Source organism: Lissotriton vulgaris, chromosome 12 (assembly GCF_964263255.1).
Source record: "Lissotriton vulgaris chromosome 12, aLisVul1.2, whole genome shotgun sequence".
NCBI classification, from domain to species: Eukaryota; Metazoa; Chordata; class Amphibia; order Caudata; family Salamandridae; genus Lissotriton; species Lissotriton vulgaris.
The window spans coordinates 250247079-250272224 of record NC_141700.1 but is presented as its reverse complement, the minus strand read 5'-3'; the positions used below and the strand labels follow the sequence as shown (position 1 = coordinate 250272224).

Below are 25146 nucleotides of genomic sequence, written 5' to 3'. Positions count from 1 at the left end.
TCCATAGGACAAGCAGTTTATTTTATAAATTCCACACCCCTGCCTTTAGGTTCAGCAGAAATGGATCCCATCATCTCCTGCCCCAACTCTCTGCATACGGAATATTCATCAAGTGTGTGTCTCATGATCTATACAGTGCATTATTAATCGCGCCTAAACCCAAAGTTGGCCACAGCTGCATCCATATTATGTCTACTCAGTGCGCTGATCAATCTAAACAACAAGCGCTGTGTTGAAATAACCCTGAAGGCCTCGGCACTCACTGTACAGACATAGCTTACCAAGCAAGACTGATATAAGTAAACATGTTATTTTCGTGTGAAGCAAAATATCCAACTAGGCAAAAAGCTTTAATAACAAAGTGTGTCGTGTGCAGAGGCAGCAGAAAAGGAAAATGGTGTTTAAACTTCTAACAAGCTCATGCTAATATAAAACACTGCAAAGGTGAAACCAAAACACAAGACAGTACAGGGATTACATCATCCAGAGATCTGCTTTATATGTTTGTTTCTAATTCCTGTGGCCCAACATCCTAGCCCAGTTTAATTCAAATACACCATATAGGGTTGCATTGTCCTGAAATCAGACTGCTCTGAACAGCACACCTCACGTCGTAGACTCTGCCAAATCTTTAGGTATCACCTTAGATAAACACCTAACCATGGAAGCACACATCAGTGCTACTACTGGGGGAGCCAATTTCCAACTCAACACACTGAAGAAAAACAAACCATTCCTACCCCCGAAGATCTCAGGCCGGCGGTTCAATCACCGACTATCCCTAGATAGGAATATGGGCTGGTGACCCTAGCAGGACTTCCCAAAGCTAGCTTGGCCCCACTCAGAACTACCTTGAACGCATCGGCCAGACTTTTAACGGGCTCAAGAAAATTTGATCACATTTCACCCGACCTTTTGCAGCTAAATTGGTTATCTATTGAAGCTAGAATCCGACTCAATATAGCTTGTCTGACTCATAAAGCCATACACCACAATACCCCATACTTCCTAGCAAATAAACTTGAACTATCGGGCTCCAGACGGAACCTCAGAAGTACATCCACCCTTCTCTTGAAACCTCCAAGACTCAAAAAGAAAAGATCGTAACACCGTGCATTCACCGGTCTTGCTCCGAGAATCTGGAACTCCTTGCCATCCGAGATCAGATCCAATCCTTCCACTACTTGCCTTAAAAAACGAATCAAAAGGTATCTAATGAACGAACGTTAACGTGTTGATCATGCTTGTTTGTTTTGTTAATAACCAAATTCTTGAATCATTTTCACTGATGTTCCATTTTATGTTTATTTTACCTTTGTTTTGTTCTAGTTAGTCCTCGATAGTTCGATGGTTACTGTTGATTTTTGCTTGTTTCCTTTTTGTTAATCCAATACACATTGCACATCTTGGTTCTTTCTATTGTATGATATTTTTCTGGGATGCTCTACGGCACCTCTGATACACCCTACTTTTTATTCATGAATGTTTTTCCACAGGTTGTAACTTCACTTACCTTCTTTATGTCTTGTATACTTACTGGCGCCAACTCTGCACAGCGCTCTGATACCCTTTTGGGTCTTGTTCGCGCTATATAAAACTTTTCCAAAAAATTGAAGGTCACTTTTTCTTCAGGTGCTCCTGTTTAGGCAGCCACTTGCCAGGTTTGCTCATTGTTAGTATTGTACCTACTCTACCTGCTAGACAACCCAGAATTCTATTAGCATAGACGTTCACTGTGCTCTAGAGAGGCTGTGCACACCTTAGACAGCTGTGTAGGTGGGACAGGAAAATGTTTTTTATCAGAGGAATACTCCAAGTTAATTATGTGCTAAGCGATACAAATGGTTCCTCAGCAATCATCCTTTATAGCTTGGGATCTTCATATCTAACCGTAAGTGATCTACCTTGGAGTTCTCCTGTGGTGACAGAGGTGGTGTTTTGCCTTGTTCCATCTGTGTGGACACTAGTTTCACTGAGTAGCGATGCATACTAAGTAATACCCTGTATGAAGATGGGTGTTCAGGACTGCAGATTATAGAGAAGAGAAACGTTGGACCTAGATATCGAGGGACCAGCTAGATGACAAGTGCTATGGAAACTGACACGCACTACAAAGTAAAGAAAGAGAAGGGTTAACAAAACTTGCAGACAACAACATTCTCGTGCATGAAATGGCCTGGGTAGTCTGACCCCTAGTCATAAATGTGGTAAGGATCTCCGATTTTCCCGACAACACAAGTCACTTCTACAGAGTGAGGATGATCAAGACTGCGGCACAGCGTACAAGTAATAGTGTGGTACCTAGAAGTAGGGCACAAAGGGACTTTAGATGTTACAAAAAAGGGGTAATGGAAGATGAAAGGCCACAGAAGAAGGCGGGGGGAGTTAAACGTCCCAGGAAATGGATAACTGTTCAGTTAGAGGTTGAAAATGAGTTGTACTAAGGTAGGTGGGTGGCCAAGAATACAAAGACAGTAGTTAAACTCACACAGTCAGATGTGTAACAAGTCGATCCAGGGTCACTTCCCGTTTTACCAACTGGAAAAGTGTAGGGCTACTCAGTACCATGCTCTCCAGGATGGCCAGCGACAGCTGCTGAACAGTGATATCCATTAGGTTTATGTTCACAAAACTCACAATCTGACAAAAAAACAAAGAATATGATGTCATCATAGGGGCACAATCAGGCTAGAATATGATTTAAAGAGGTCAAATTCTACAGACTCTCTCAGAAAGAAAGACCCCCACTGATCCAAGAGACAGGGTACCTTATACAAATAATGTATCACAAAACAATTTCTCTTGGATAACTTCACTCATTCATCATATCTCACACTCTATTATCCATATATTTTGCACATATCCTCAAAAAAACTCTTGCGATAGGACCCATTAATCAATTTGAAAGATCTTTTTAATAACACATTTATTAAAAGCAATTATAATCGTATGGAGAACAGTTCATGTACAAAACAATTTTTTATAGTTAAAAACAATCCTAAAATTGATCTCAAATTCATTACAATGTAATAGAGGCATTAAAACAAGAGACAATCAAAGTGACAAACATGTATCATCACAAATGTGTTAATTCGATTGAATCAATGTTACAAAAGTCTGTCCCTTGCTGAAGAACACCATTTGATCAAATAGACTATGGAAATAGAGTGGTGCACTGGTCATAGGAGGACAGCAATGTACAGCTTTCTAGTCATATACCCAAAATAATTTCTTCCATAGGTTGCAGGTGCGGGTGGTTGCCTTGAGCTTAACACATGCATCATTAAAGGATCACTGTCATTCTGACATCAAGGTTGGGATTTATTATTCACCTTTAGGGCGAACATAAGGCTTGAGGCTTGAAAAAAACACTAGTTTGCAAAGAAACACTGTAATGAGCATTGTGGAATCAAAAATGCCTAGGAGAAAGAACCAGGAAGAGATTTGAAGATCACCTTTGTATTATTCTATTATTTCGACATACAATTTTGGAGACTGGTCGCAAAGGCTCTTTATTTTTTCATAAATCCAGAAGAGCCGTACGGGTGGGGCTAGGTAGGGTCTGTAACACCTCTGCCCTTCACTGCTACCTTTTCCACCATGCTAGTTTGAGGTGATGATGACCAAAGGATAGCCATTCACAGCGGCCTGGCTCAAAAACGGTGGTTCCTATAATGGGTGCAGACACCGTGATTTTAAGAATCAGAGCTGCCCAAACAATGTCTAAATAAAATGATAAAGCTATACTGTGCACTACTTTGAAAACCTGCTCCACGGCCAAAACACTGATTGGGGAATAAAGAGGCCAATCAATTAATTTGATCCTAATCATATCACAATAGTTATTGAGTGAACACTCAAAATCACTTACACGCAAAATGCCTTAAGCAGAAGCCTAGCTTACCTCTAAAATAACCTAAAAATGGAGCTGACAATTCTTCTTTATACAAGGAGCATCTTAGTCTGCCTTAGCTATATTAACAGGTTTTGTATTCATTTGTCCCTATCCCCTGCTCTCCCTCCTAGCCATCATTCACCTTACAACAAACATTTGTTGAAGGGATTCTTTTACCTTTTTGATGAACACTGGACTCAAAGACTCCCAGGATACAAAGCCGTGCTCCATCAGCTCCATGAAAGCCTTCAGGGTATGAGCCATAATCTCCCCAGAACTGAAATCAGAAAAGAACACTGAAACTAAGACAACAGCCTAACTAAGAATGAAAGCCACAGACTCTGCTTTGCTGACATATGTTGATAGCCAATTATTTATGCATGCCCTGGATCTACACTGGTAACCAGCAATTACACATTCTTTTCATTAAAATTGACAGCAAACACTTAAAATATAATTCTCATTTCCGTTTCTAGATCCTGAATAATACACACATTTGTTCTCACAACCGAAACAATCGACTTAAAGCAATCACAATATTCTCTGCTAGCGTGATAATGTCCTGGTCTCTTTTAATATATAAAACAAATATACGTCCATATTTTGCCATAATGAAATCAGGGCATCACAACAATTCTCAATACATGTTTTGCAATTTTGTAGCAGGGAAAAGGATTTTATTAAATTATAACTAAATCTAGCTTACCAAGCCACTCATGCATTAAGGACATAATCTTTTTCTTTCGTTTTTTTTTTTTTTCAAAAACCTTTTTTGAGGATTTAGACAAAATTACAGAATTGCAACATGACAAAATAATATGCACTGCAATATGATATAAAAGATCAGAGGCTACCACGTACATGCACCACAAACAATAATATCAATGAAATCGGTCGGGAAAACACCAAAAGCAATGTGAAGAAGTTATCAGGAAAGGCACCACTCGCGAGAGGGGGGGGGGCACAGAATAGGGGGGAAGGGGAGCAGAGAGGAGGAGACTCATTGACCTTCACTAGTGGCCGCAACGGGTGGAGCGCCGTCGGGGATCGCCGGAGAGGTTGCCGGGTGCTGGGAAGTATGACTTAAGAGATAGGAGACAAGCGGACCATAGATATCAAGGGGCGGGATCCAGCAGGCATTAGGTCCCAGAATTCGGACAGAAGAGTCTGGCAACGGGAAGCATCCTCCAACCAAAGAGCCACCCGCGGTTGGCAACCCCAGCACATGGAAACCCTGTGTCGCACTAGAACAAGCAACATAGCAATCAGTCTGCGGGAGGAATCTGGGCAAAATTTGACAACGCCTAAGAGGCAAAGCAGAGGAAAGTGTTGGAGCGAAAATGAGGTGATTTCAGAAATAACAGTGCATACCTCACACCAATAAGCGGAGGCCTTGGGACATAGCCAGGCAAGGTGGGAGAAGTCAGCTGCAGAGCAGCGTAGGCATCTGTCACTGGTAATGAGTCCCATTTTGTGCAATTGTGCGGGGTCTGGTAGAGCCTATGGAGATATTTAAAGTGGATAAGGCGCAGACGATAGTTAGGGGAGAGGCGTTTAATCTGGGTGCAGCAATACAGCCAATCGGCCTGAGAAATTACGATGCCTAGGTCTGTCTCCCACGTCACGTGCGCCCTGTCAGTGGAGATACTGGAAGCATAGATTCTGGTAACCAATTTCTGTGGAGAAGGGGACGTGTAGAGGAAGTTGAGTGGCCATCGAGGGGGGAGGCTGGGGGAAAGAGAGCTTCTTACAGACCGCCCGAAGCTGATAATAAAGCAGAGTGTCCAAGGGACCAGAGTCAGCAGCTAGTGTAAAGAATCTGTTCTCAGGGTAGAGATCGGACACAGTGGAAAGCCATCCCCGAAGATTGAGGAGGTGGAAAAGCCGGGTGTTGAGCAATACGCATCTCACCCGCAGAGAGCATGTCTGGACCTGAGATTTTCCGGAGCCCCTCCCAGGCTTAGCACAGGGTCTCGGCCATGTCGACCTCAGCGCACGGAGGCCGCGCTAAGGCATTAAAAGCGGAAGAGAGCCACCAAGGGTCAGCCAGGTCAGCCTCAACCGCGACGTGGTGCTGAAACAGGGTGGGATGGAGCCAGAAATGGAGAAAGCTCGCCTGGGCGCCGAGGGCATAGAGTTTCAGATCGGGAGCACCAAGACCACTGCGTGACATAGGAAGGATTAAAATATTATATGCAATCCTGGGTTGCCGGCCGGCCCAGATCAGAGCAATCACCTAAGAGCGGAGTTTACGGAAAAAATGAGCGGTGAGGGGGATGGGAATATTGACAAATAAATATAAGAACTTCGGGAGCACCACCATCTTGGCAATGGCTATGCGACCGGCTAAAGAAAGTGGCAAATGACTCCAGAGAGGAATCTTGGACTCCAGGCAGTCCACAGCGCGACCTAAGTTGGCTCTCAAGAGTTCATCGACGTCCCTACTCCGCCAGATACAAAGATACCTAGTGGGATCAGTCCCCCACACAAAAGGATTATCCGGATCAAAGGGCATTGTGGCATCGGTAAGGGGTAATAGCACAGACTTGTTCCAGTTGACCTGGATGCCGGAGTAGCAGCCAAAGCGTATCACCTCAAGAACCAGGGGACGGAGGTTCTCCCGGGGGTGGTGGACATATAGGGTGATATCGTCTGTGTACATTGAGCACAAGCAGCAAAGCTGATGCCTCTCTGGGTGTGATGCTGATGCAACCGAGCCGCAAGGGCCTCCATTGCGATAACGAAAAGCATTGGGGACAGCGGACAACCTTGCCGTGTACCACGCTCAACGGAGATGGGATGAGAGATTTGTCTCAATTCGAAGTGAGCGGTGGGGAGAGTATAAAGGAGTAGGACTTTACGAATAAAAATCGGACTGAAGCCCACGCGGAGAAGAAGATAAAAGAGGAAGGGCCACCCTAAGGTGTCAAATGCTTTAGTAGCATTCAACTAGGCTGCCACTGCCAGGAGCGTTGGGTTTATTTGATGGAGGATGGAGAAAATGGTCCGAAGATTATGGGAGGTGGCACGGCCAGGGATGAAATCGGACTGGTCCGGGCTGGCAATGAGAGGTAGAAGACGCGAAGCAGGCAGTTTTGCAAAAATGTTGTTATCCGTGTTTATGAGGACAGGAGTCCCGAAGCGATGGGGGGAGTTGCCCTGTCTCAAAGGACTCGTTATACATGGCGGCAAGGTGATGAACTAAAATAGGGGCAAAAGCCTTGTAGAAGGAGGCCGGCAGGCCGTCCAGGCCAGGAGCCTTGTCACCGGGCATACTATTTATTGCAGCTAGTATCTCTTCTTTGGAGAAAGGCTCTTCAAGGAACTCCCAGTGGGGATTACCTAGCCATAACAGTTGGAGGGTGTCGAAATATTTATCAAAGACCTCGAGCGAAGGGACTCAGCCGATGGTGTAAAGTTGTGTGTAGAATGAAATAAAGTGCGCGTTAGTTACTTCGGGCGAGGTTGTTCGATCAGGACCGCCGTCACGGAGGGCATTAATATAAGAAGCAGCCCGAGGTGGGCGAAGAAGGTTGGCCAGGGTTTTACCAAGCGGTCGCCCGAGCCTCCCTGCTGAGAAAGGCAAACTCTCTGTCGGCCTCGTCAGCGAACTCAGTCAGTTTCTCCAGTATCTGAGCGAGCTTATCAGGGTTGTGGTCCCGAGCATGGGAAAAATCAAGATCCTTAATCTCCCTTTCCAATTTGTCGCATGTGGATCGAAGGACGCCGGACTGCTTGGAAATACACTCACCAAGAATTACGACTTTGAAACTCTCCCATAGCGTGGACGGCGAATCCACCGGACCCTCGTTTAGCTCTAAGAAATTTGTGATTGCAGTCTAAATTTCATCACAAAATACCGAGTCGCAGAGGGAGTTAGGAGGAAGCCGCCAAGAGAAAGCTCGGCAAGGGGAGTGTGGAAGGCATAGGCCCAAGCGGACAGGAGCATGATCAGAAAGAGTGCGCGTCATCTGATCTAGGGAGGTGAGCCAAGCCAAGGCGTCGGGAGTAGTAATCCAAAGGTCCAAGCGGGACCAGCAGCCGCAGGCACAGCGACACAGGTACCATTGCGCGCGTCATGGCGAGTGTTTTGCCATGTGTTGTACAGAAAGTTGTCAGTGAGAATGGAGTAGAGAAGGGCAGTGGTGCGCAGGTGAAGGGTGCGAGCACCGGATTGATCAAGCGAAGGGGAAAGCATTATATTAAAATCTCCACCCCAGAAGAGCGCAGCAGGGCTGAGAGCAGAAATGTGGTGCCAGACTTGTGTGAAGAAATCGGGGTCGTCGCAGTTGGGTCCATACAGGGAAGCAAGTGTCAAGGGCTGGCCGTGGAGAACTACGAAGCATCCCTCATGGTTGACAACCACTTGTGAGGTTTGCTAAGGGAGCCCCTTGCGTAACAGGATGGACACCGCCCCGGGAATAGTTAGAATAATTAGAGGAGTGAGTTTCTCCCCAGAGTCGGGAGAGAAGCCCAGAGGATGTGGCGAGCATGAGGTGGGTTTCCTGCAGGAAGCATATGTCCACTTTGTGACGGATATGGTGGGCATGGACCAGTCGTGCCTTACGGGGGTCTTTAAGCCCCCAGACGTTCCAGGTCCAAAGTACAGTGTCCGTCATAGTGTTGGTGTCAGGGAGGAGAATCTTAAGTGAGTCAACAGGAAAGGAAAGCAGTGCGTGGCAATATAAGGGTTGCTGTCCCAAATGGTGCAATAATGAGGTCAATGTGGGAGACGTGGAGGTGCGAGGTGGTGCCATAACCCATACTGCAAAGAGAGACCCGCAAGAGGACACCAATAAGCTCTGCACTGTGCCCTTGTCTGAGAGACGAACAATAACAATGCATTGAAAAAGCATAACGATGAGTCCATCAGGTGCATAAAACAAAAATACACACTAGAGATGGCATGTCATAAAGGAGTCAGTGGCATGAAGCAATACAAGAACGAAGATCAAAGCCCCAATAAGAGGCAACAATCCCCCCAGCCCAACCACCCAGCCAACCCACCCCCAGAAACAACTCAAAAGACCCACCACCCCCACACCAACCCCCCAATCAGGCTGAGATACCACCCATTCCCACCCCAGGGAGCCACAACTAGGAAGGGGAGAGTCAATGTAGAGCAAGGGAATTTACTCGTGGGGGCATGGCATTGCTCAGCGTACACCCCTGCCGAAAAGGCAGGGTGGCCAAGCCCAGAGCATGGCAGACCACAATCAAAAAGTGACAATTGAAAGAGCGACAAAAGCCCCTATGCATGGGCCGGAGGCGCTGGACTCGGGGGGCTGTACCATCAAAGAGAGCCAGCATAGATCAAACAAAAGAGCCACAGAAATTGCAAAGAGTAACCAACTGTTAACACACATTCAGTCAATCATTGTCACTAAGGTGGTCAGCTGCAGTGGCCTGGGAGTCGGTAGGTGAAGAGCGGAGCGACTTATCAAGTTTCTTGGCGTAAGCAAGGACGTCTTCTGGATCTGGAAAGACAAGCGTTTTAGAGCCCTGTCGGACCTGCAGCTTCGCAGGGTAAGCCAATGCATAAGAAACTTCGTGTTTTTGGAGGATCCGCTTTGCTGGGAGGAATTCACAGCGAGCCACCTGGACAGCGATGGTATAGCCAGGGTAGAAAGAGAGAATTGCCTTGATGGCAGATTTCGCCCCTCTCTCTTGCCGCCAGGATAATGGCATTGCGGTCTCTGAAGTTTAGGATTTTAGCGATGATGGGGCAAGCCGGTAAGCCAGGGCATGGACGAGGGCCGAGGGAGCGGTGCGCTCGCTCAACAATGAAGACGGAGGAGAGGATATCGCCAAAGAGTTCCCCTGACGAGCTCTTCCACATAATCCTCCAAGCGGGAGATGTTTGTGGAGTCCGGTACTCCCGTGATGTTGAAGTTGCTCCTCCGGGAGTGCACCTCCAAATCTTCGTTTTTATTCCGAATGAGGTCAAGAATTTTGTCCATCTGTAATAATTTTAGGCGATCATGAGTTACGGCATCCTCGGCATCAGACACCCTGGATTCGACATGCAAGAGACGAGCATCGTGGGAGTCAACGCGGGACTTGACTTAGTCCAGTCGGACGGACAGTTGATCAAGCTGGGCCACATTACCTATGACCGTGGACTTGACGTCGAGCATAATCGCCTTCAAATCATCTTTATGTGCGAGTGGCGCCTCCGTGATGGCAGCGGGGTCGCCAACATCCGAACTTGCGCCATCCTGACGCGTGGGGCGGCGCTGGTCAAAGTACCCCCCATGGCCGGCAGAAGCAGGTAGGAGGTGCAGCCAAAAAGCAAGGGGGAGATAACAGCCAAAGGAAAAGGCGACAGAAACCACAGCAGGCGAGCGACAGACAGACAGCAGCCAGATCAACTGCAAGAATGATGGTGAGACCTCCAAATCAGACAAACAGGAGCAGTTGATCACTAAGCGACGTGGGAGCAGCGAGGTGATGGCAGGACGTGGCACAAGGTGTAGACACCAGGCTGGCAGAACAGCGGATTGATAAGGGCAGCCCCCTGCAGCCACAGTGGAGTCCCAGGAAGGTCACGCCACTATGAGCTAAATGCAGCGAGGCCACAAGAATAGTCCTCAGGGTACTGCCCGCATGGTTTGGTGACACAGCAGCAGGGGCGGTGCCTCAGGACGCCAAGGGGGACAGGCGGCCTCCCAGCATGGGACCAACGACTCAGGCCAGCCGGGTGAGGGGTGTTGAGAAATGACAGGGCAGGAGAAAGGCACAGAGGGCCTTACCGTGCATTACATGCACCCCAGGACACGCCGCAGAAGCCGCTGCAGTGATGGTGGGTGCCGTGGAAAGACAAAGCCAGATGCCTGGAGGCGCCGAAAAAAGCCTCGGTTGGGTGGTGAGTAGGAGGGCACCAAGGTCGAGGCCAGCAGTCCAGGGGCAGAGGGTCCTGCTCAGGATATCTCACCAGCCAGCACAGGGCAAGCTATAAGGCCAGGGCAGACACAGTTCATGCTGTATGGCATCAGGCTGATATTGGTGGCGATTTTGGCCCAGGACCAGAGGCACCTGAAAAACGAGGGCCAATGTGGCCATTAGGAAGCCGAGGCAGCGCGGCGATGAGGTGGAAGGCCGCTGGAGGAGGCCGCAGAGAGGAGTGAGGGCATCAGGCGTTGTGCGCAGCTCAGCGGGGGAAAGCCAGGAGGACGCGCCGGAATGAGAGCAAACACGGCAGGGAGTCACGGGGGCACGCCGTCCCCGGCCCGGGCACACAGAACCGCCAGAAGGAAGGGGAAATGGCGCCCACGTCGTGGGAAGGTCCGGGTCAGGTGGTGCAGCACACGGGCCCCCAGTCCTGCCACGAAAGACCCCAGCGGCAGCGGCACTCACCGGGCACAGCAAACCAGGGTTCTCCGTAGTCCTCCGGTCGATCCACAGGCTCGGGAAGGTGGGAAGGCAGCAAGGTAGGAGGGCCGGGCCTCGCCAACGGCAGGGTTCAGGCCCAGCGCAGCGATCTGGCGGCAGAACTTGGCTCACACGCTTTGCTGAAGGTCACAAACAGCACAGGGCCATACATCAAGATGAGATGCAGCAGGGAAGCCGGATATCGGGCAGATTAAGAGCAGTTGTCTGTAGGATTATTACGGATGTTTGGCTTGGCCGGCAGAGCCCGGCTTGGCCGGCAGAGCCCAGTGTGGCCATCTTGCAGCCGGCTAAGCCACGCCCCCAAGGACATAATCTTAGTGCACTTTAGAAATCAGACGCAATAAATATTTTAAATGTTGAGGACAAACATTCTCAACAAAATTGAGTGAAAAACTCACATAATCAATTTTATACTTTGGGAATAATGTCTTGTCCAACATTTTTTTGACACAGTCCTGGCACCAAACTTGCTCTCTCACATGTGATCCTCTCCATGGTTGGTATGAGAGTGAGCCCACCAGAAACATTTATGAAAACACAGTAATTAAAATAATAATACAAATGTTGTGTATGATAACCCCATCATGAGACAATGATGATGCCATGCTGATTTTAATATCGCTTTCATATTGGAATATACCACTCGGAGTATCTGTTTTTGACACTTATTATGTTGAACATGCTGACTTTAGATTGCAAACCAATTGCTGTAAAATCTTTTTTACATGCCCGGAATGTTCATTATCTATTTTAATTTTTCAATATTCTAGAAGGGGAATGTATACGTTAGTAGAAATAGTTCCAAAATCCAGACTAAAGAAGCCGAAGCCATATTCTTCTCACATGACCACAGTAAAAGTATGCTTGCACAGACTTACTGTGCCCTGAGGTTAAGAGGACAACAGTAGTTAAGTTACATTTGTCACTCACTATAAACCATGCACTCTTTGAAATTTTCCAAGGTATGATGAGATAGAACATTCTTAAATTGGCTTCCACTCTTAAATCCATTCTCTAAAAGCATCCCTTAGTGACTTTTAGAAAAGCACATGGTGTGAGGCAGGTTCCCTGCCCCAGTGACTACAATATACACATAATAACAGCAGGTCAGTCTACCCAAATGAACTGGCTTCACTCACAACCTAGATGTTTCTACACATAAATTGCATTCTATCTTCTTTTTTAATGTCCCCAAAGTACTTTATATGTGTCTGATCTCACAACTGCAGAGGGACACTATGACCGTATCTACAAGAAGGCACTCATTCAGAAAAAAAAATTCTGTCCACCTCATCCACTTACTTAACAAGATTTTTATGGAATGGATTTGTCAGTACATTACTTTATTGGATGTATATTCTATTAAGCGTTCATGCCTGCACCACGTGCCATTTTCCAATATCACTTTGCTTTAGAACCCTTCGCCTGATTGTTTATGCTCCCCTGTAAATAGTTTCTATGGAATAGCTATACAGATTGTATTTGTATGTTTGATATCTGCAGACAAAGTGTCATGTGACATAATACATATGTCTATGCTATTGGCTTTTTAACACATGCTATAGCTCATGTGCTTGATATCAAAATAGTGTTTGATTGCACAAAATAGAGAGGTTTGACTGCACATTACAGAGAGGTTTGACTGCACATTACAGAGAGGTTTGACCTTTCAGATGGTGCATGAAACTGGCTTATTAAAAGACAATTAAGCAAGGTGGCTGTGTTAGCAACGGTTTCTACTAGATGAATCAATTAAAGGTGTCTTCTCACTAAGAAGTTCTGTAAATTTCAAACGTGGTCAATGCATCCATAGGCAGGTGCTGGTTCACTTTGGTGAACAAGATGAACTGTTGGATGGGACCATGAAAGCAGGTCCAGAGGAAAGTACTAGTTGTTGGTCTGAATTTCTGCCAACACCTGGGCCATAGTGAACATTATGAATATCTGGATGCAGAGGAACTCAATTTGGCTCTGAAAAACCAATACAGGACAACTCCAACGTCTTTGTGTCTTTACATGGCACCAGTAGGAGTAATTACTAGGAGTTATTTTACTACTGGCCTTTATTATGCATCCCAGGGCAAGCATTTACATCAATTCTAGAAGGTCCTTGGGAACAGACTGAGGCAGAGGTAGCCACAATTGTGGAAACACAGCTTTAGAGTTGAAGCCCAACGATCTCAAGAACCAAATGGCGGAAACAAGGAGTCAAAGTTAAAGAGTTAGTGGAGGTAAAGCCTCTCAATAGAGTAGCTTGTGCCCTCTCAACTATGTGACCTAGGATGCCACGTTTAGAGATTCTAACCAGCATTAATTGGTTTAAGGAGTGGAGGATGAATCCCCTATTGTTGAATAAACAATAGGGGATACAGTATTTTTGTATTCATTTGGAAGGGTTATATATCTAAACCCCTCTGTCTAAGAATCTATACTATGGAATGATAGGATGATTTGGTTTGCAGACTGAGGAGTGTGAAAGAGGCTTTTCATTAAGGAACCTTTAATATCACCAGGAAATATGAATATATTTAATGTTTTAATGAATGTCATTGTTTTTAAATTGAGGATAAATTAATTTATGTTTGGTTTATGTTTTTTAAATATTGTTTTGATAGAATAACATTGGTGGAAGATATTGTTTTTTCCTGAGGAAGGTGGTCGAGAAATTAATGAATCCACCAAAACCCATCGATGCTAAGAAAACCTGTACACTAGATCACCTAAACATTTGATTGAACTAATTGTCTAATATATTCTCCTGTTATATTTTAATGTTGTGCAGATGAATGTTTTTTAATGCTTTTATTGTCTTCTTGATTGTCCTTTTTATCCATTTGCGAAATTATCAATGTGATTTTCTCTACATGTTAAATGTGCTTATATTAGAAATTTCCATAGGTATTGTTTTTAACCATTGTATAATACATCTTTTATAGAAATGAATAGCTGTTATAGATATATTTTAGTTTCTTCTTTTTTTGTGCTTTTGGTTGGTCCTTGGAGTGAATGACTGAAAGCTGACTTGTGAGGTTACCTAAGGGGAAAACTTTTTCGACTTATTGTCAGACATGGAATGAGGCCAGAGTCTGAGAATTGTGGTGGAAGGATTGGAACTGGCCATGTCAGAAATTGAGGTTTTAGAGTCATTGCAAATGCTCTCTTAGTGCCTTAGACTGTTGATTCTGGTCTCTATTGGGGGCTAGGAGGGCCTAATTTCATGTCCTTAGTTTGCAATTGAAAAAGCATAACCAAAGAAGGAAACACCAAACAGGCACAGCCACAATTTGGCTCCACCGGATCTTGCAAAGCATATTAGTCCCACAGCCTAGATAGCCTCAGTATGTTCAGAGTAATCTCAGGTCTTTTTCATGATTCCAACCTTTTCTGACAGAGAGGCAACCAAAAAGGTCCCAGCCCTAATAAGAGTCCAGTGAATGCATGCAAATATTACAGAAGTGGAGCAAGAGAAGGAAATAAGTTACTCACTTGTAACTCCAGTGCTACGGTGAAAACACACTTAGAATACAGTGAAAACACCTACATACAAGAGGGTACTTGGCATGACCTACCCTAGAAGCCCATAGTACATAATAGGGCAGGGGGATTGAAACTACCTTTAAGTCCCTAGTATATAATACGGCATGGCTGTTTAGAGGCCAGCAGCCCTTTCTACACTTGCATGTGTGCACTGCTGAGAGCCTATGAGGATTTTAAATGCAGTCCTGTGTTGCAGGACTGCTCTTAAATGTAAATTCTTAAATGTAAATTGTGCCAAACTTGACCTTGGTGGTACGGGCAGTTAAAAATTGATGAACTACAATATTTTGGCATATTAGGTACCCTCCAGGGTCTCCCTTAGGTGTGCCAGGGGTAGGGGGTCCCTAATTTGCCAATAAGGGAGGAGCCTTATAATGTTGTGTCGTTCCTACTAATCCATAGGATCTGTGTGTTTGTTGGAAAACATAAACTAGGGGCTTGATGCCTAGACTGATTCCGGACACCACCACAGGATATGTTGGTATATAGACCAGCTATCCTACAGTGCCACCATAAGCCCCCATTACCTTATCATGGAGTGAATGGTTTCTGACAACCACTGAAAATGACAACCCTGACCCCTTAGGGATCATGGAAACAGTTCAGAACATTTCTCTCAGGCAATCGTGCTTACTTATTCTCAGAGAAATATATGGAGAATACAGAGTGGGACATTTTCAATTTATTTATTGAATCAAAGTTATTCTTGTGTAGAATACATGTGCTGTCATAATAAGTAGACAGATGCAGATTACAGTGATTAAAAGCACCAAAAGTGTTAATAGTAGATATAGTTTTACCATGGTGCTACTAAAACATTGTATATATGCAGGCATATAAAAAGGCAGTAATCTGACGTACTCCTACTATGCAGAGTCCTACGCTTAGTGTACCTAGTGTGTGTGTAGGTGTGAGGCCAAGAATCCCCCCAAGGGATGATCCACCCCCGTCACCTGTTGGGAGAGAATGAAGTACCCTGTCTTGGTCACGAACTAGACACCCCTCATATCAGACCGCTGCGTGGTGAAGTCTCAGCAAGCAGGGACCCTCGGTGTCAGCTGAAGTACCTCCTTTAATAATCTATTGTAATGCTCAATATTTATAATAGAAAGCAACCTTGCGATGTACATGTAGATTAGCGATGTTATGCATATGTAGATAGCTGTGTCACCCCGTGGATGAAGATAGGACAACATTTGTGAGTAAAGAAGCATAGTTCATGATGTTCAAGGCATCGTGAAAATGTTGTGCAAAGCTGGATGTGTAAACAAAGTAGTTTCAGAGATACTAATCCAACATTGTTTTACATACAAATATGTGCACAAGTTCTCGCTGAAATGTTATTGTGAGGACAATGTAAGACATAAGCTGCTTCTCTACATGGGCCTAACCTAGGAATATAACAATGAAAGAAGTTTTACATGCCCTGGGAATAGAGAAATTGCACATTTCACTTTCCTTGTTGTAGTAAAGTGCTTCCCCAAATCGACTTTGGTGCTAGGGGCACTCTGAAGTGAGGATCTACACTATTTTTGCATATTCAGGACCACTAAAGTCTCCCCTAGGTGTTTCAGGGGTGGGGGTTGTGTAACTATAAGGAGGGCCTACAAAAATGTTTTATATGTCCTGATGCTGGAGAAATTGCACACCGCAGTTTCCCCATTGTAGATGCCTAGCCCTATAGGATAACATTGCAATCTATATAAATAAAAATATAAGTGTTTGTTTGTTCAAAATCGCAAATCTCTGAAAGTTCTTCACCGTTGTATTCGAATATGTGCGTGTTTTTATATACACAACGTTAGATTCCAATACGCGCGTGTCGAATACGCGCATGTTTTTAATCGAAAGCAGAAACAGACACATAAAGATGTCAATGTTCGTTTGTTCAAAATCTTCAATATCCGATTTGTTGCATCCAGAAATCACAGTAGAGTAGTAAACTTGTAGATAAGTTTATTCTTCAAAACAAGTACAGCACCAGATCTGTCAGAGTGTTGCTTCATCAGGATACAGTCTTCAACTGAAGATTGGAACCTCAACATTCTACAATAACCTAGCAACCTAAGCACTAGCACTAAGCAGTCTAAAGAGGAACACATAGGGAAGAGGGGAATACATATGGTAGGGAAACAGAGGAAACAGGAAAACAGGATATAACACACCTCCCTTCCTGTAAAGGAAAAAGAAAATAACCAAAACCTAATATTAATCAAATGGCATAATCTTCTAAGTACTTGGGTTTGGACTTAATTCTAGAACTGGACCTGGAACAGGAAGCAGTGTCACCAGGAGCAAGGGATGAATTCACATCACACACCTGAGAACAGGAAACAGTGTCATCAGGAGAAAGGGATGAATTCACATCACACACCTGAGAACAGGAAGTAGTGTCATCAGGAGAAAAGGATGAATTCACATCACACACCTCACTCACCAAACTCTTTTCAGCCCCATGATGACCAACATTATGCGAAGTCAAGACATCGGACATGTAAGGGGACAAAATATCTGGTTCCGACTCCAACTCAACAAGATCCAAACAAGAATTTCTAGTCTTAGCAACTCTTCTTTTGCTCCACCACTTTCCTCCAAGTACTTTAACAGCATGCCTGCTAATTTGCACAACAGTAGTTTCAGGATAAAATTTTGAACCCTTCACTTTACACGGTCTTCTAATCTTGACTCTGTCACCAACATTGAGGCAAATATTTTTAGCATGCTTCTCCAGATCATATCTAACTTTAGATTTCATTTGAGAAGATTCAACATTTTTTTTAATTTGATCCAAATTCACACCAACGTCATGGTAAGTTTTATCAACCACCCAGCCAGGAGTTAACTCATTGAAAGAGTGTCTCCCTCTTAACAGAAAGAACGGAGTAACCCCAGTAGTCGAATGCGGGGTGTTGTTATAAGACCAAACCCGATCACTAACTACTTCTTGAACACTAAGCCCAGACGAAATAGCTAACTGAACAGAATCCTTCAAGATGCGGTTCACGCGTTCCACTAAACCATTACCTTGAGGACTATACAAAGCAGTGGTAAGATGTTTAACAGCAAAATTCTTCAAAAACGCTTTCATGTCATGTGACACGAATTGTACACCATTATCTGAAACCAGATAAGTGGGAATTCCCTCAGAATGAAAAAGTTGTTTCAGACATTCAATTACATTCGCTGTATTAGGCTCCTTAAGAAACTTGAACGAAACCCATTTAGAGTGGTAATCAACGATGGTGAGAATAAATCTAAAACCTAAATTTAAACCACCAAACGGGCCCAAAAAATCCATGCCTAATTTCTCCCATGGACTGTTAGGGAAGACAACAGGACACAAAGGTTGATTCACAGTGTGTAAAGACTTCTCAGCATGTGAACATTCAGCACAATCATTCAAGAAGGAATCCACACAAAGATCCATCCCTGGCCACCAATAACAAAGTCTTAATCTCTTTTTTGTACTTGTAATCCCACCATGACCTCTATGAGCAATATCAATAACTCTGTTTCTAATAGAGACAGGAGGAATAAGAGAATGACCCCTCAGAATAAAATCACCCTCCAAACTCAACTCTTCTTTAACTTTGGAAAAAGGAAGAAGAGCTTTGTCAACTTGATTTTCTCTTGGCCAACCTTCAGCAATAAACTTTTTCAAGGTACAGAGGGTATTATCCAATAAGGAAGCATTGACCCAATCAGACTCAGACACAACCCCCCTAGCTAATTCCAAACCATCCAACAGATTAATAACTACTTCCTTGTCATCAAGAACAGGTGCAAAATCTGAACAGCTGGAAGGACATCTGGATAAAAAATCAGCGTTTTTTCCACCTGGAATGTGCCTCATCACAAAATTAAAATCATAGAGCTTCGAGAAAAGTCGAACCAATCTAGGGCTAGCATTCCTTAAACCTTTATCATTCCAAATAAAAATCAAGGGTTTATGATCAGAAATCAAGACAAACTCACGACCCCAAACATAAGTGGAGAAATGCTTAACTCCCCACACACAAGCTAGAGCTTCCTTTTCAATTGTACTATAGTTTCTTTCAGAAACCGTGAGCTGACGGGAAGCAAAAGCTATTATGTTCTCATTGCCTGCATTAACTTGACTCAGAACAGCTCCTATCCCAGCATTACTGGCATCCACAGTAATGTAAGACACAGAATTCTCATCAAAAGGTTTGAGAGCAGGAGCTCCTATAATTAAATCCTTCAAAGACTGAAAAGCCAACTTTTGTTCTTCTCCCCACATGAATTTGACATTGTTCCTAGTGAGTATCCTTAACGGTTCACTTAAATGAGCAAAATTCTGGACAAACCTTGAGTAAAACTCACTTAACCCCAAAAATGACCTTAACTGGTCTTTGTTACTGGGTTGAGCACAATCTCTAATACCTTGCAAAAGGTCACATTTGGGGGCAATGCCCTTGTGAGATATGGTGTGACCAAGATACTCAACCTCATCAAAAAAAAATTACATTTTTGTTTCTTAACAGTCATACCATGATCATTCAAAATGCCCAGGACCTGATCTAACTTGACAAGATGTTCCTCGACAGAATTGGTAGAAATCAAAATATCGTCCTGATAAGCTAAAACATCACGAACCTCTCCTAACAATTGAAACATAAGTTTCTGAAAAACAGAGGCCGCCGAAGCTAGGCCAAAAGGTAACCTCAAATATAGGTAAGGACCAAAAGGAGTATTAAAGGCTGTGAGGTCCCTAGACTCTTCACACAACTCAATCTGATGATATGCTGCCCTTAAATCTATAGTAGAGAAAACTTTAGTACCTCTCAATTGAGCTAACATGTCTTGGATACGTGGTAGGGGAAAACAATCAACTTGTATGTTTTTATTCACAGCTCTGAGGTCTACACATAACCTGAGTTCATCACAGTTCTTTTTGAGTGCGACCACAATTGGAGAAACCCATAATGAAGAATTGATGTGTTCAATAACACCATCCTCACAAAGTTGTTGTAAATGAGTTTTCAGTTTTTCCCTAATACTAAGAGGGACATGCCTAACCTTGTGGATCACAGGCACGGCGTCAGGTTTCAAGATGATTCTGTGTTTGAAACCCTTAACCGAACCAAGAGTGTCAGAAAACACAGCTTTGTGTTTATTCATGATTTCCTCAAGTGATAAACTTTCAGTAACCAGAGCATTAACTACCCTAGAGCGATCTAAGGAAATGGGGTTGTTAGTACCTGGTCTTAGAACCAAAGGAAATTTCCCTTGATCTCTCCAACCAAGAACATTGTAACCATTCTTAGAAACATAAATTTTAGCTTGTATCGAACGATCTTCAAAAGTGAGATTATCAAGAAAATAGCCCATCAAATCAATGACTTTCCCATTAAACGCAACCGTACGTAAGTCAGGGGGAAAAAGTTGAATTCCCCTCCACTTATCCAAGAAAAGAACATCAGTAATAATGGTGATGGGGGATCCAGAATCAACTGTAACTTTAACAACAATTTCACCCATTTTAAGATCACAGATAGGATCAGACGAATCATCTTGGTCATCAACTAAGTCTACAGATAACAGAATTTTCCTAACTATTTGCTCTTCACTTACATTGGGTGCTTGCTGAGGATTAGTGACTTCTAAAAACATAGTTTTAGACTTAAATTTGCATACAGTGGAAAAATGTCCAATTTTTTTACAATTGGTACATTGTTTTTTTAATGCAGGACACCCAGTAGAATTAGCCAGATGTGCTTTTGAACCACATCGATAGCAAGCAGGTCAACCTGAGTAGGTTTATTAATGCTTAATTCTTTGGAGGCAGTAACTGATCTTTCAATGCCCCTTGCTAGTTCTAAAGTTTCAGAGAGTGAGGGATTCCGACAACATAAGATTCTCTCTTGAACCTTGTTATTAAAACAGTTTACAACAATCTGATCTCTAAGGTATTGATCAATGGGACCCTCGAATTCACAGGTTGCAGATAAAACCCTTAGTTCACCTACAAAGGTATCAATTTTCTCATACTCTCTCTGTTTACGAGTATAAAAATTGTGTCTCTCAACAATTATACTCGGTTCATCCTTAAAATACTTTTCTAAACGTGCTATAGCTTCTGTGTATTCATTCCAGTCATCTGAAGGTGGTCTAATTACAGGAGGTTGATGATCAAAAATTCTCTGACCCTCAGCACCCAAAGCACTATATAACATTGCATTTTTCCTAACCGGAGAAAACTTTACAGGATATAACACGATTGCTTTGAAATTTTGACACAACGTTTGATTAGATTACGCACGTGTTTTTATATACACAACGTTGGATTCCAATACGCGCGTGTCGAATACGCTTTTTTTTTTAAACGAAAGCACGAACAGACACATAAAAATGTCAGTTCTTTGTTAAAAATCTTAAATCTCCGAAAGTTCTTCACCGATTGCTTTGAAATTTTGACACAACGTAGAATTTGATTAAGCTTGTGTTTATATATACACAACGTTAGATTTGAATACGCGCTTGACAAATACGTGCGTGTTTTTAAACGAAAGGCCGAACAGACCCTATTGATTTGGTTGCTGCGCAACAACTACAAGGGACGCATAGAGACCATTTATTTATCTTGAGTTTTATATAGCGCTGGCTAGACCCGGAGGTATAAGAGCGCTTTACATAAGGAACAACATAGCAGCATAGCGAGTTACAAGGTATAATAAAGTCTACATATTTTAGGATGGACAGTTCGTGTCAGGATGGCAAACCGGGAAGTGGGTGGAGGGAGGGCGGAGGAGTTGGTTCACTTTGCAACATTAAGAAAGGACACATGGAGACAATAGTCTACATAAATTAGGATGGACAGTTGGTGTAAGGATGGCAGACCGGGAAGTGGGTGGAGGGAGGGGGGAGGAGTTGGTTCACTTTGCAACATTAGCGCGTGTTTATATATACACGTTGGATTTGATTACACACATGTTTTTATATACACAACGTTGGATTCCAATATGCACATGTCTAATACGCGCATGTTTTTAATCGAAAGCACGAACAGACACATAAAAATGTCAGTTTGTTTGTACAAAATCTTAAATCTCCGAAAGTTCTTCATCGAGTGCTTTGAAATTTTGACACAACGTTGGATTCGATTAAGCGCATGTTTATATATACACAACGTTGGATTTGAATATGCGCGTGTCAAATACGCACCTGTTTTTAAACAAAAGGCCAAACAGACCCTATCGATTTGGTTGCAGCGCAACAACTACAAGGGACGCATAGAGACCATTTATTTATCTTGAGTTTTATATAGCGCTGGCTACACCCGGAGGTATCAGAGCGCTTTACATAAGGAACAACATAGCAGCATAGCGAGTTACAAGGTATAATAAAGTTCACATATATTAATATGGACAGTTGGTGTCAGGATGGCAAACCGGGAAGTGGGTTGAGGGAGGGGGGAGGAGTTGGTTCAGTTTGCAACATTAAGAAAGGACGCAGGGAAACAATAGTCTACATAAATTAGGATGGACAGTTGGTGTCAGGATGGCAGACCGGGAAGTGGGTGGAGGGAGGGGGGAGGAGTTGGTTCACTTTGCAAAATTAGCGCGTGTTTATTTATACACACAACGTTGGATTCAAATACGCGAGTGTCCAATATGCGCATGTTTTTAATCGAATATATTTATTATTTCCTTTTAGATGTCCCTCACTGCCAAGTTCTGACGAGACCCCCACCCTAAGGGTCGAAACGCCGTCGACGCACTAGGAAATGAACCATACTAATACAGTGTCTATGAATGTAGATAGCCACTGATCAACAACTGGTTAAATTATTGTTTTTGGTCATTTTCCTTGTAAATATCCATAGTTGAAACTTGTATAGATCACTCATTTTCACACTTTTTTTGTTTCGCTCACAGTATCACTTGGGACACATTGCACTTTTGTATAGTGTGTGTATGTCGCAGACCTAATTACAGTACTATCTGTCCTGTTTGAAATATAAAATATCGTTACAAACTGGTACATTAGTGTTTCTTTCTTTTGCCAACCCCCTCTAAGAATTGAATTGCCATTGAGCTTGTTATACTTATTAAGTATTTTATAAATAATATGCCACAGGAACCATTGTTTTCTGGATAAACGCATTACCCTGGTTCCGCTGTGGGTAGGGTTTCCCTTGTTCTCTTTTTCGCATTTTTGCGCGGTGGCTGCACCGCAAGGGTTTCATCCACGTTGTTGTATTTCCCTTCCCTATACACTAATAGGGTTATTGTTGGCTTAGAGTTTGGGATGGCAGAGAAGGATGCACCTTTGTACACAGAGGAATATATTACAAAATTAACAAGTGGACCTTCCCTATTCTCCAATTTACCAGTTAATACCAGTAGCCCAAGGCAGGTGCTAATCGAGAAGTTAGAAAAAACACGTACGCACGGAGTTACATGGTCGTATGCTCACAGATTACTTATGCGCAGGCATAATACCTCAAGGCCTCCAAATAAGAAACGTACCAGGTATCTTCAGAGAAGACCCAAAATTTAAAGGCAATTTCTGTGGCATTTCTGTTACTTGCTCAAGCCATTGGATGGTCCTCGATGTAGAGACTGCCATAGAACATTCCAAGGCTGAGCTAAAAGAAATAGAGGAATTAGAGAAGGAACTCTTGGGCGGTGACGGGGTTGCAGAGGCCAAGATTCTCCTTGACAAACTTAACAAAACCATAGAAGAGTTCAACACTTTTGAACTTAAAAAGAAAGCGGATAAAGTCACAAAAGATATTAAAAACTATAACAAAGAGAGAGCTTTCCCTTACTTAAAGGAAGACTATTTTACAACTTTTCCAAATCAAAATAGGCAAAACACGCGGGGTCGATTTAGAAAAAAACAGCCAGTTACATTTTCAGAATCATCAGGCGGCTCTAGTGACTCAGACGGTCAACCAGGCCCGAGCAACTTTAACCATCAAGGCCAACCTTTTTTAGACAGAGGAGGAAAGACCAAGAAAAGAGTCTGGCACCAATACTCAGGGGAACGCCAAACGAGAAACAAACACTACCAATGGGGGCCCCAACCTTACCAGAACACCTATTAGACCCTAAAGACAATATGGAAACAATACCTATCTTTAATTTGTCTAAACATGTTTTGTCATCTTCAGAAATCTCCTTATTGAGTAAAGGCTTGTCGTTTGTCATCACGGAGAAAGCTAACTATTTCAATCTAAAATCAGAACTATTTCAGTTCTTTAGGAAAATTTGTCTGAAACTATTCTTCAAAAATCGTGAGTTCACAATGCATGAGTCGGTAACAGGTTTAAAACTTCCCTCTACTTTTTACCCTACAAACAGTATAATGCCTCCTGAGTTACTAACGTTTGAGAAACTTATTCTAGAAGAAGTTGATAACTTGAGAAAGAACAAACAATTTATACCATACAATATCACTCTTTCGGAACGGCAGGCTCTTAAAAATTTTAAAAAGATACCTCCATAATATTGAAACCCGCAGACAAGGGTGGAGGAATCGTTATTCAGGAAAGGACTGATTATGACACTGAGATAAAAAACAAATCTCAGAAGACAAACATTACAAGAAACTCAATCGTAACCCCTTATGTGAAATTAGAGAAAAGATTGTATCTATCACAAAGGAAGGGTTAGATCAAGGTTTTATAACAAAAAAGGAGTTTGAGTTTCTAAATTCATCAAATCCTAGAACTCCTGTCCTATACACCCTCCCTAAGGTGCACAAACGTATAACACATCCACCAGGGAGACCGATTCTATCGGGGTGTGGTTCTATTTTAGAACCAATTGATAAATACATATTTTATTTCATAAGAGATTATGCCCCCCTTCAGAAGAGTTATGTTCGTGATACCATGCACATGATTAATCTAGTAGAAGGGCTATCATATAACAAAGATACCGATTGGCTTGCCACTCTTGATATATCATCCTTATACACGAATATCCCTCAAAGGGACAGCATTGGTTGCATAGAGTATCTTCTTGACACCAGGCCAAGACCTTTTAATGTGCCTACTTCATTTATAATTTCATTATTAGAAATAGCACTTCAAAGAAATTATTTTGTGTCTAATAGTCAATACTATGAACAATGTTGTGGAACTAGTATGGGGGCAATTTTTGCCCCAAATCTAGCTAACATCTATATGAATCACGTGGAAGGGTGTTATGTCTTGAGTGACCAGAATCTATACCATGCCAGCATTAAGTGCTGGTATAGATATATAGATGACATTTTTCTTATTTGGAGAGGTAATGAGGAAGACTTTGCGAAATTTGTTATGTACATTAACACTGTCAAAACTCATCTTA

At 43.1% G+C, this 25146-nt stretch overlaps 1 protein-coding gene across 3 annotated transcripts in view; it reads right to left on the bottom strand.

Annotated features, from left to right (window-relative positions):
* The window catches only part of ELMO3 (engulfment and cell motility 3), a 254101-nt gene that overhangs the window by 118382 nt on the left and 110573 nt on the right, over nucleotides 1–25146 (bottom strand). For all 3 annotated transcript variants that reach the window (XM_086947764.1, XM_086947765.1, XM_086947766.1), the window contains 2 exons: nucleotides 4073–4172; nucleotides 2489–2640 (listed from right to left, as the gene is read on the bottom strand). In XM_086947764.1, the coding sequence (XP_086803890.1) occupies nucleotides 2489–2640; nucleotides 4073–4172 (252 nt within the window). The remainder of the gene's footprint in view (nucleotides 1–2488; nucleotides 2641–4072; nucleotides 4173–25146) is intronic.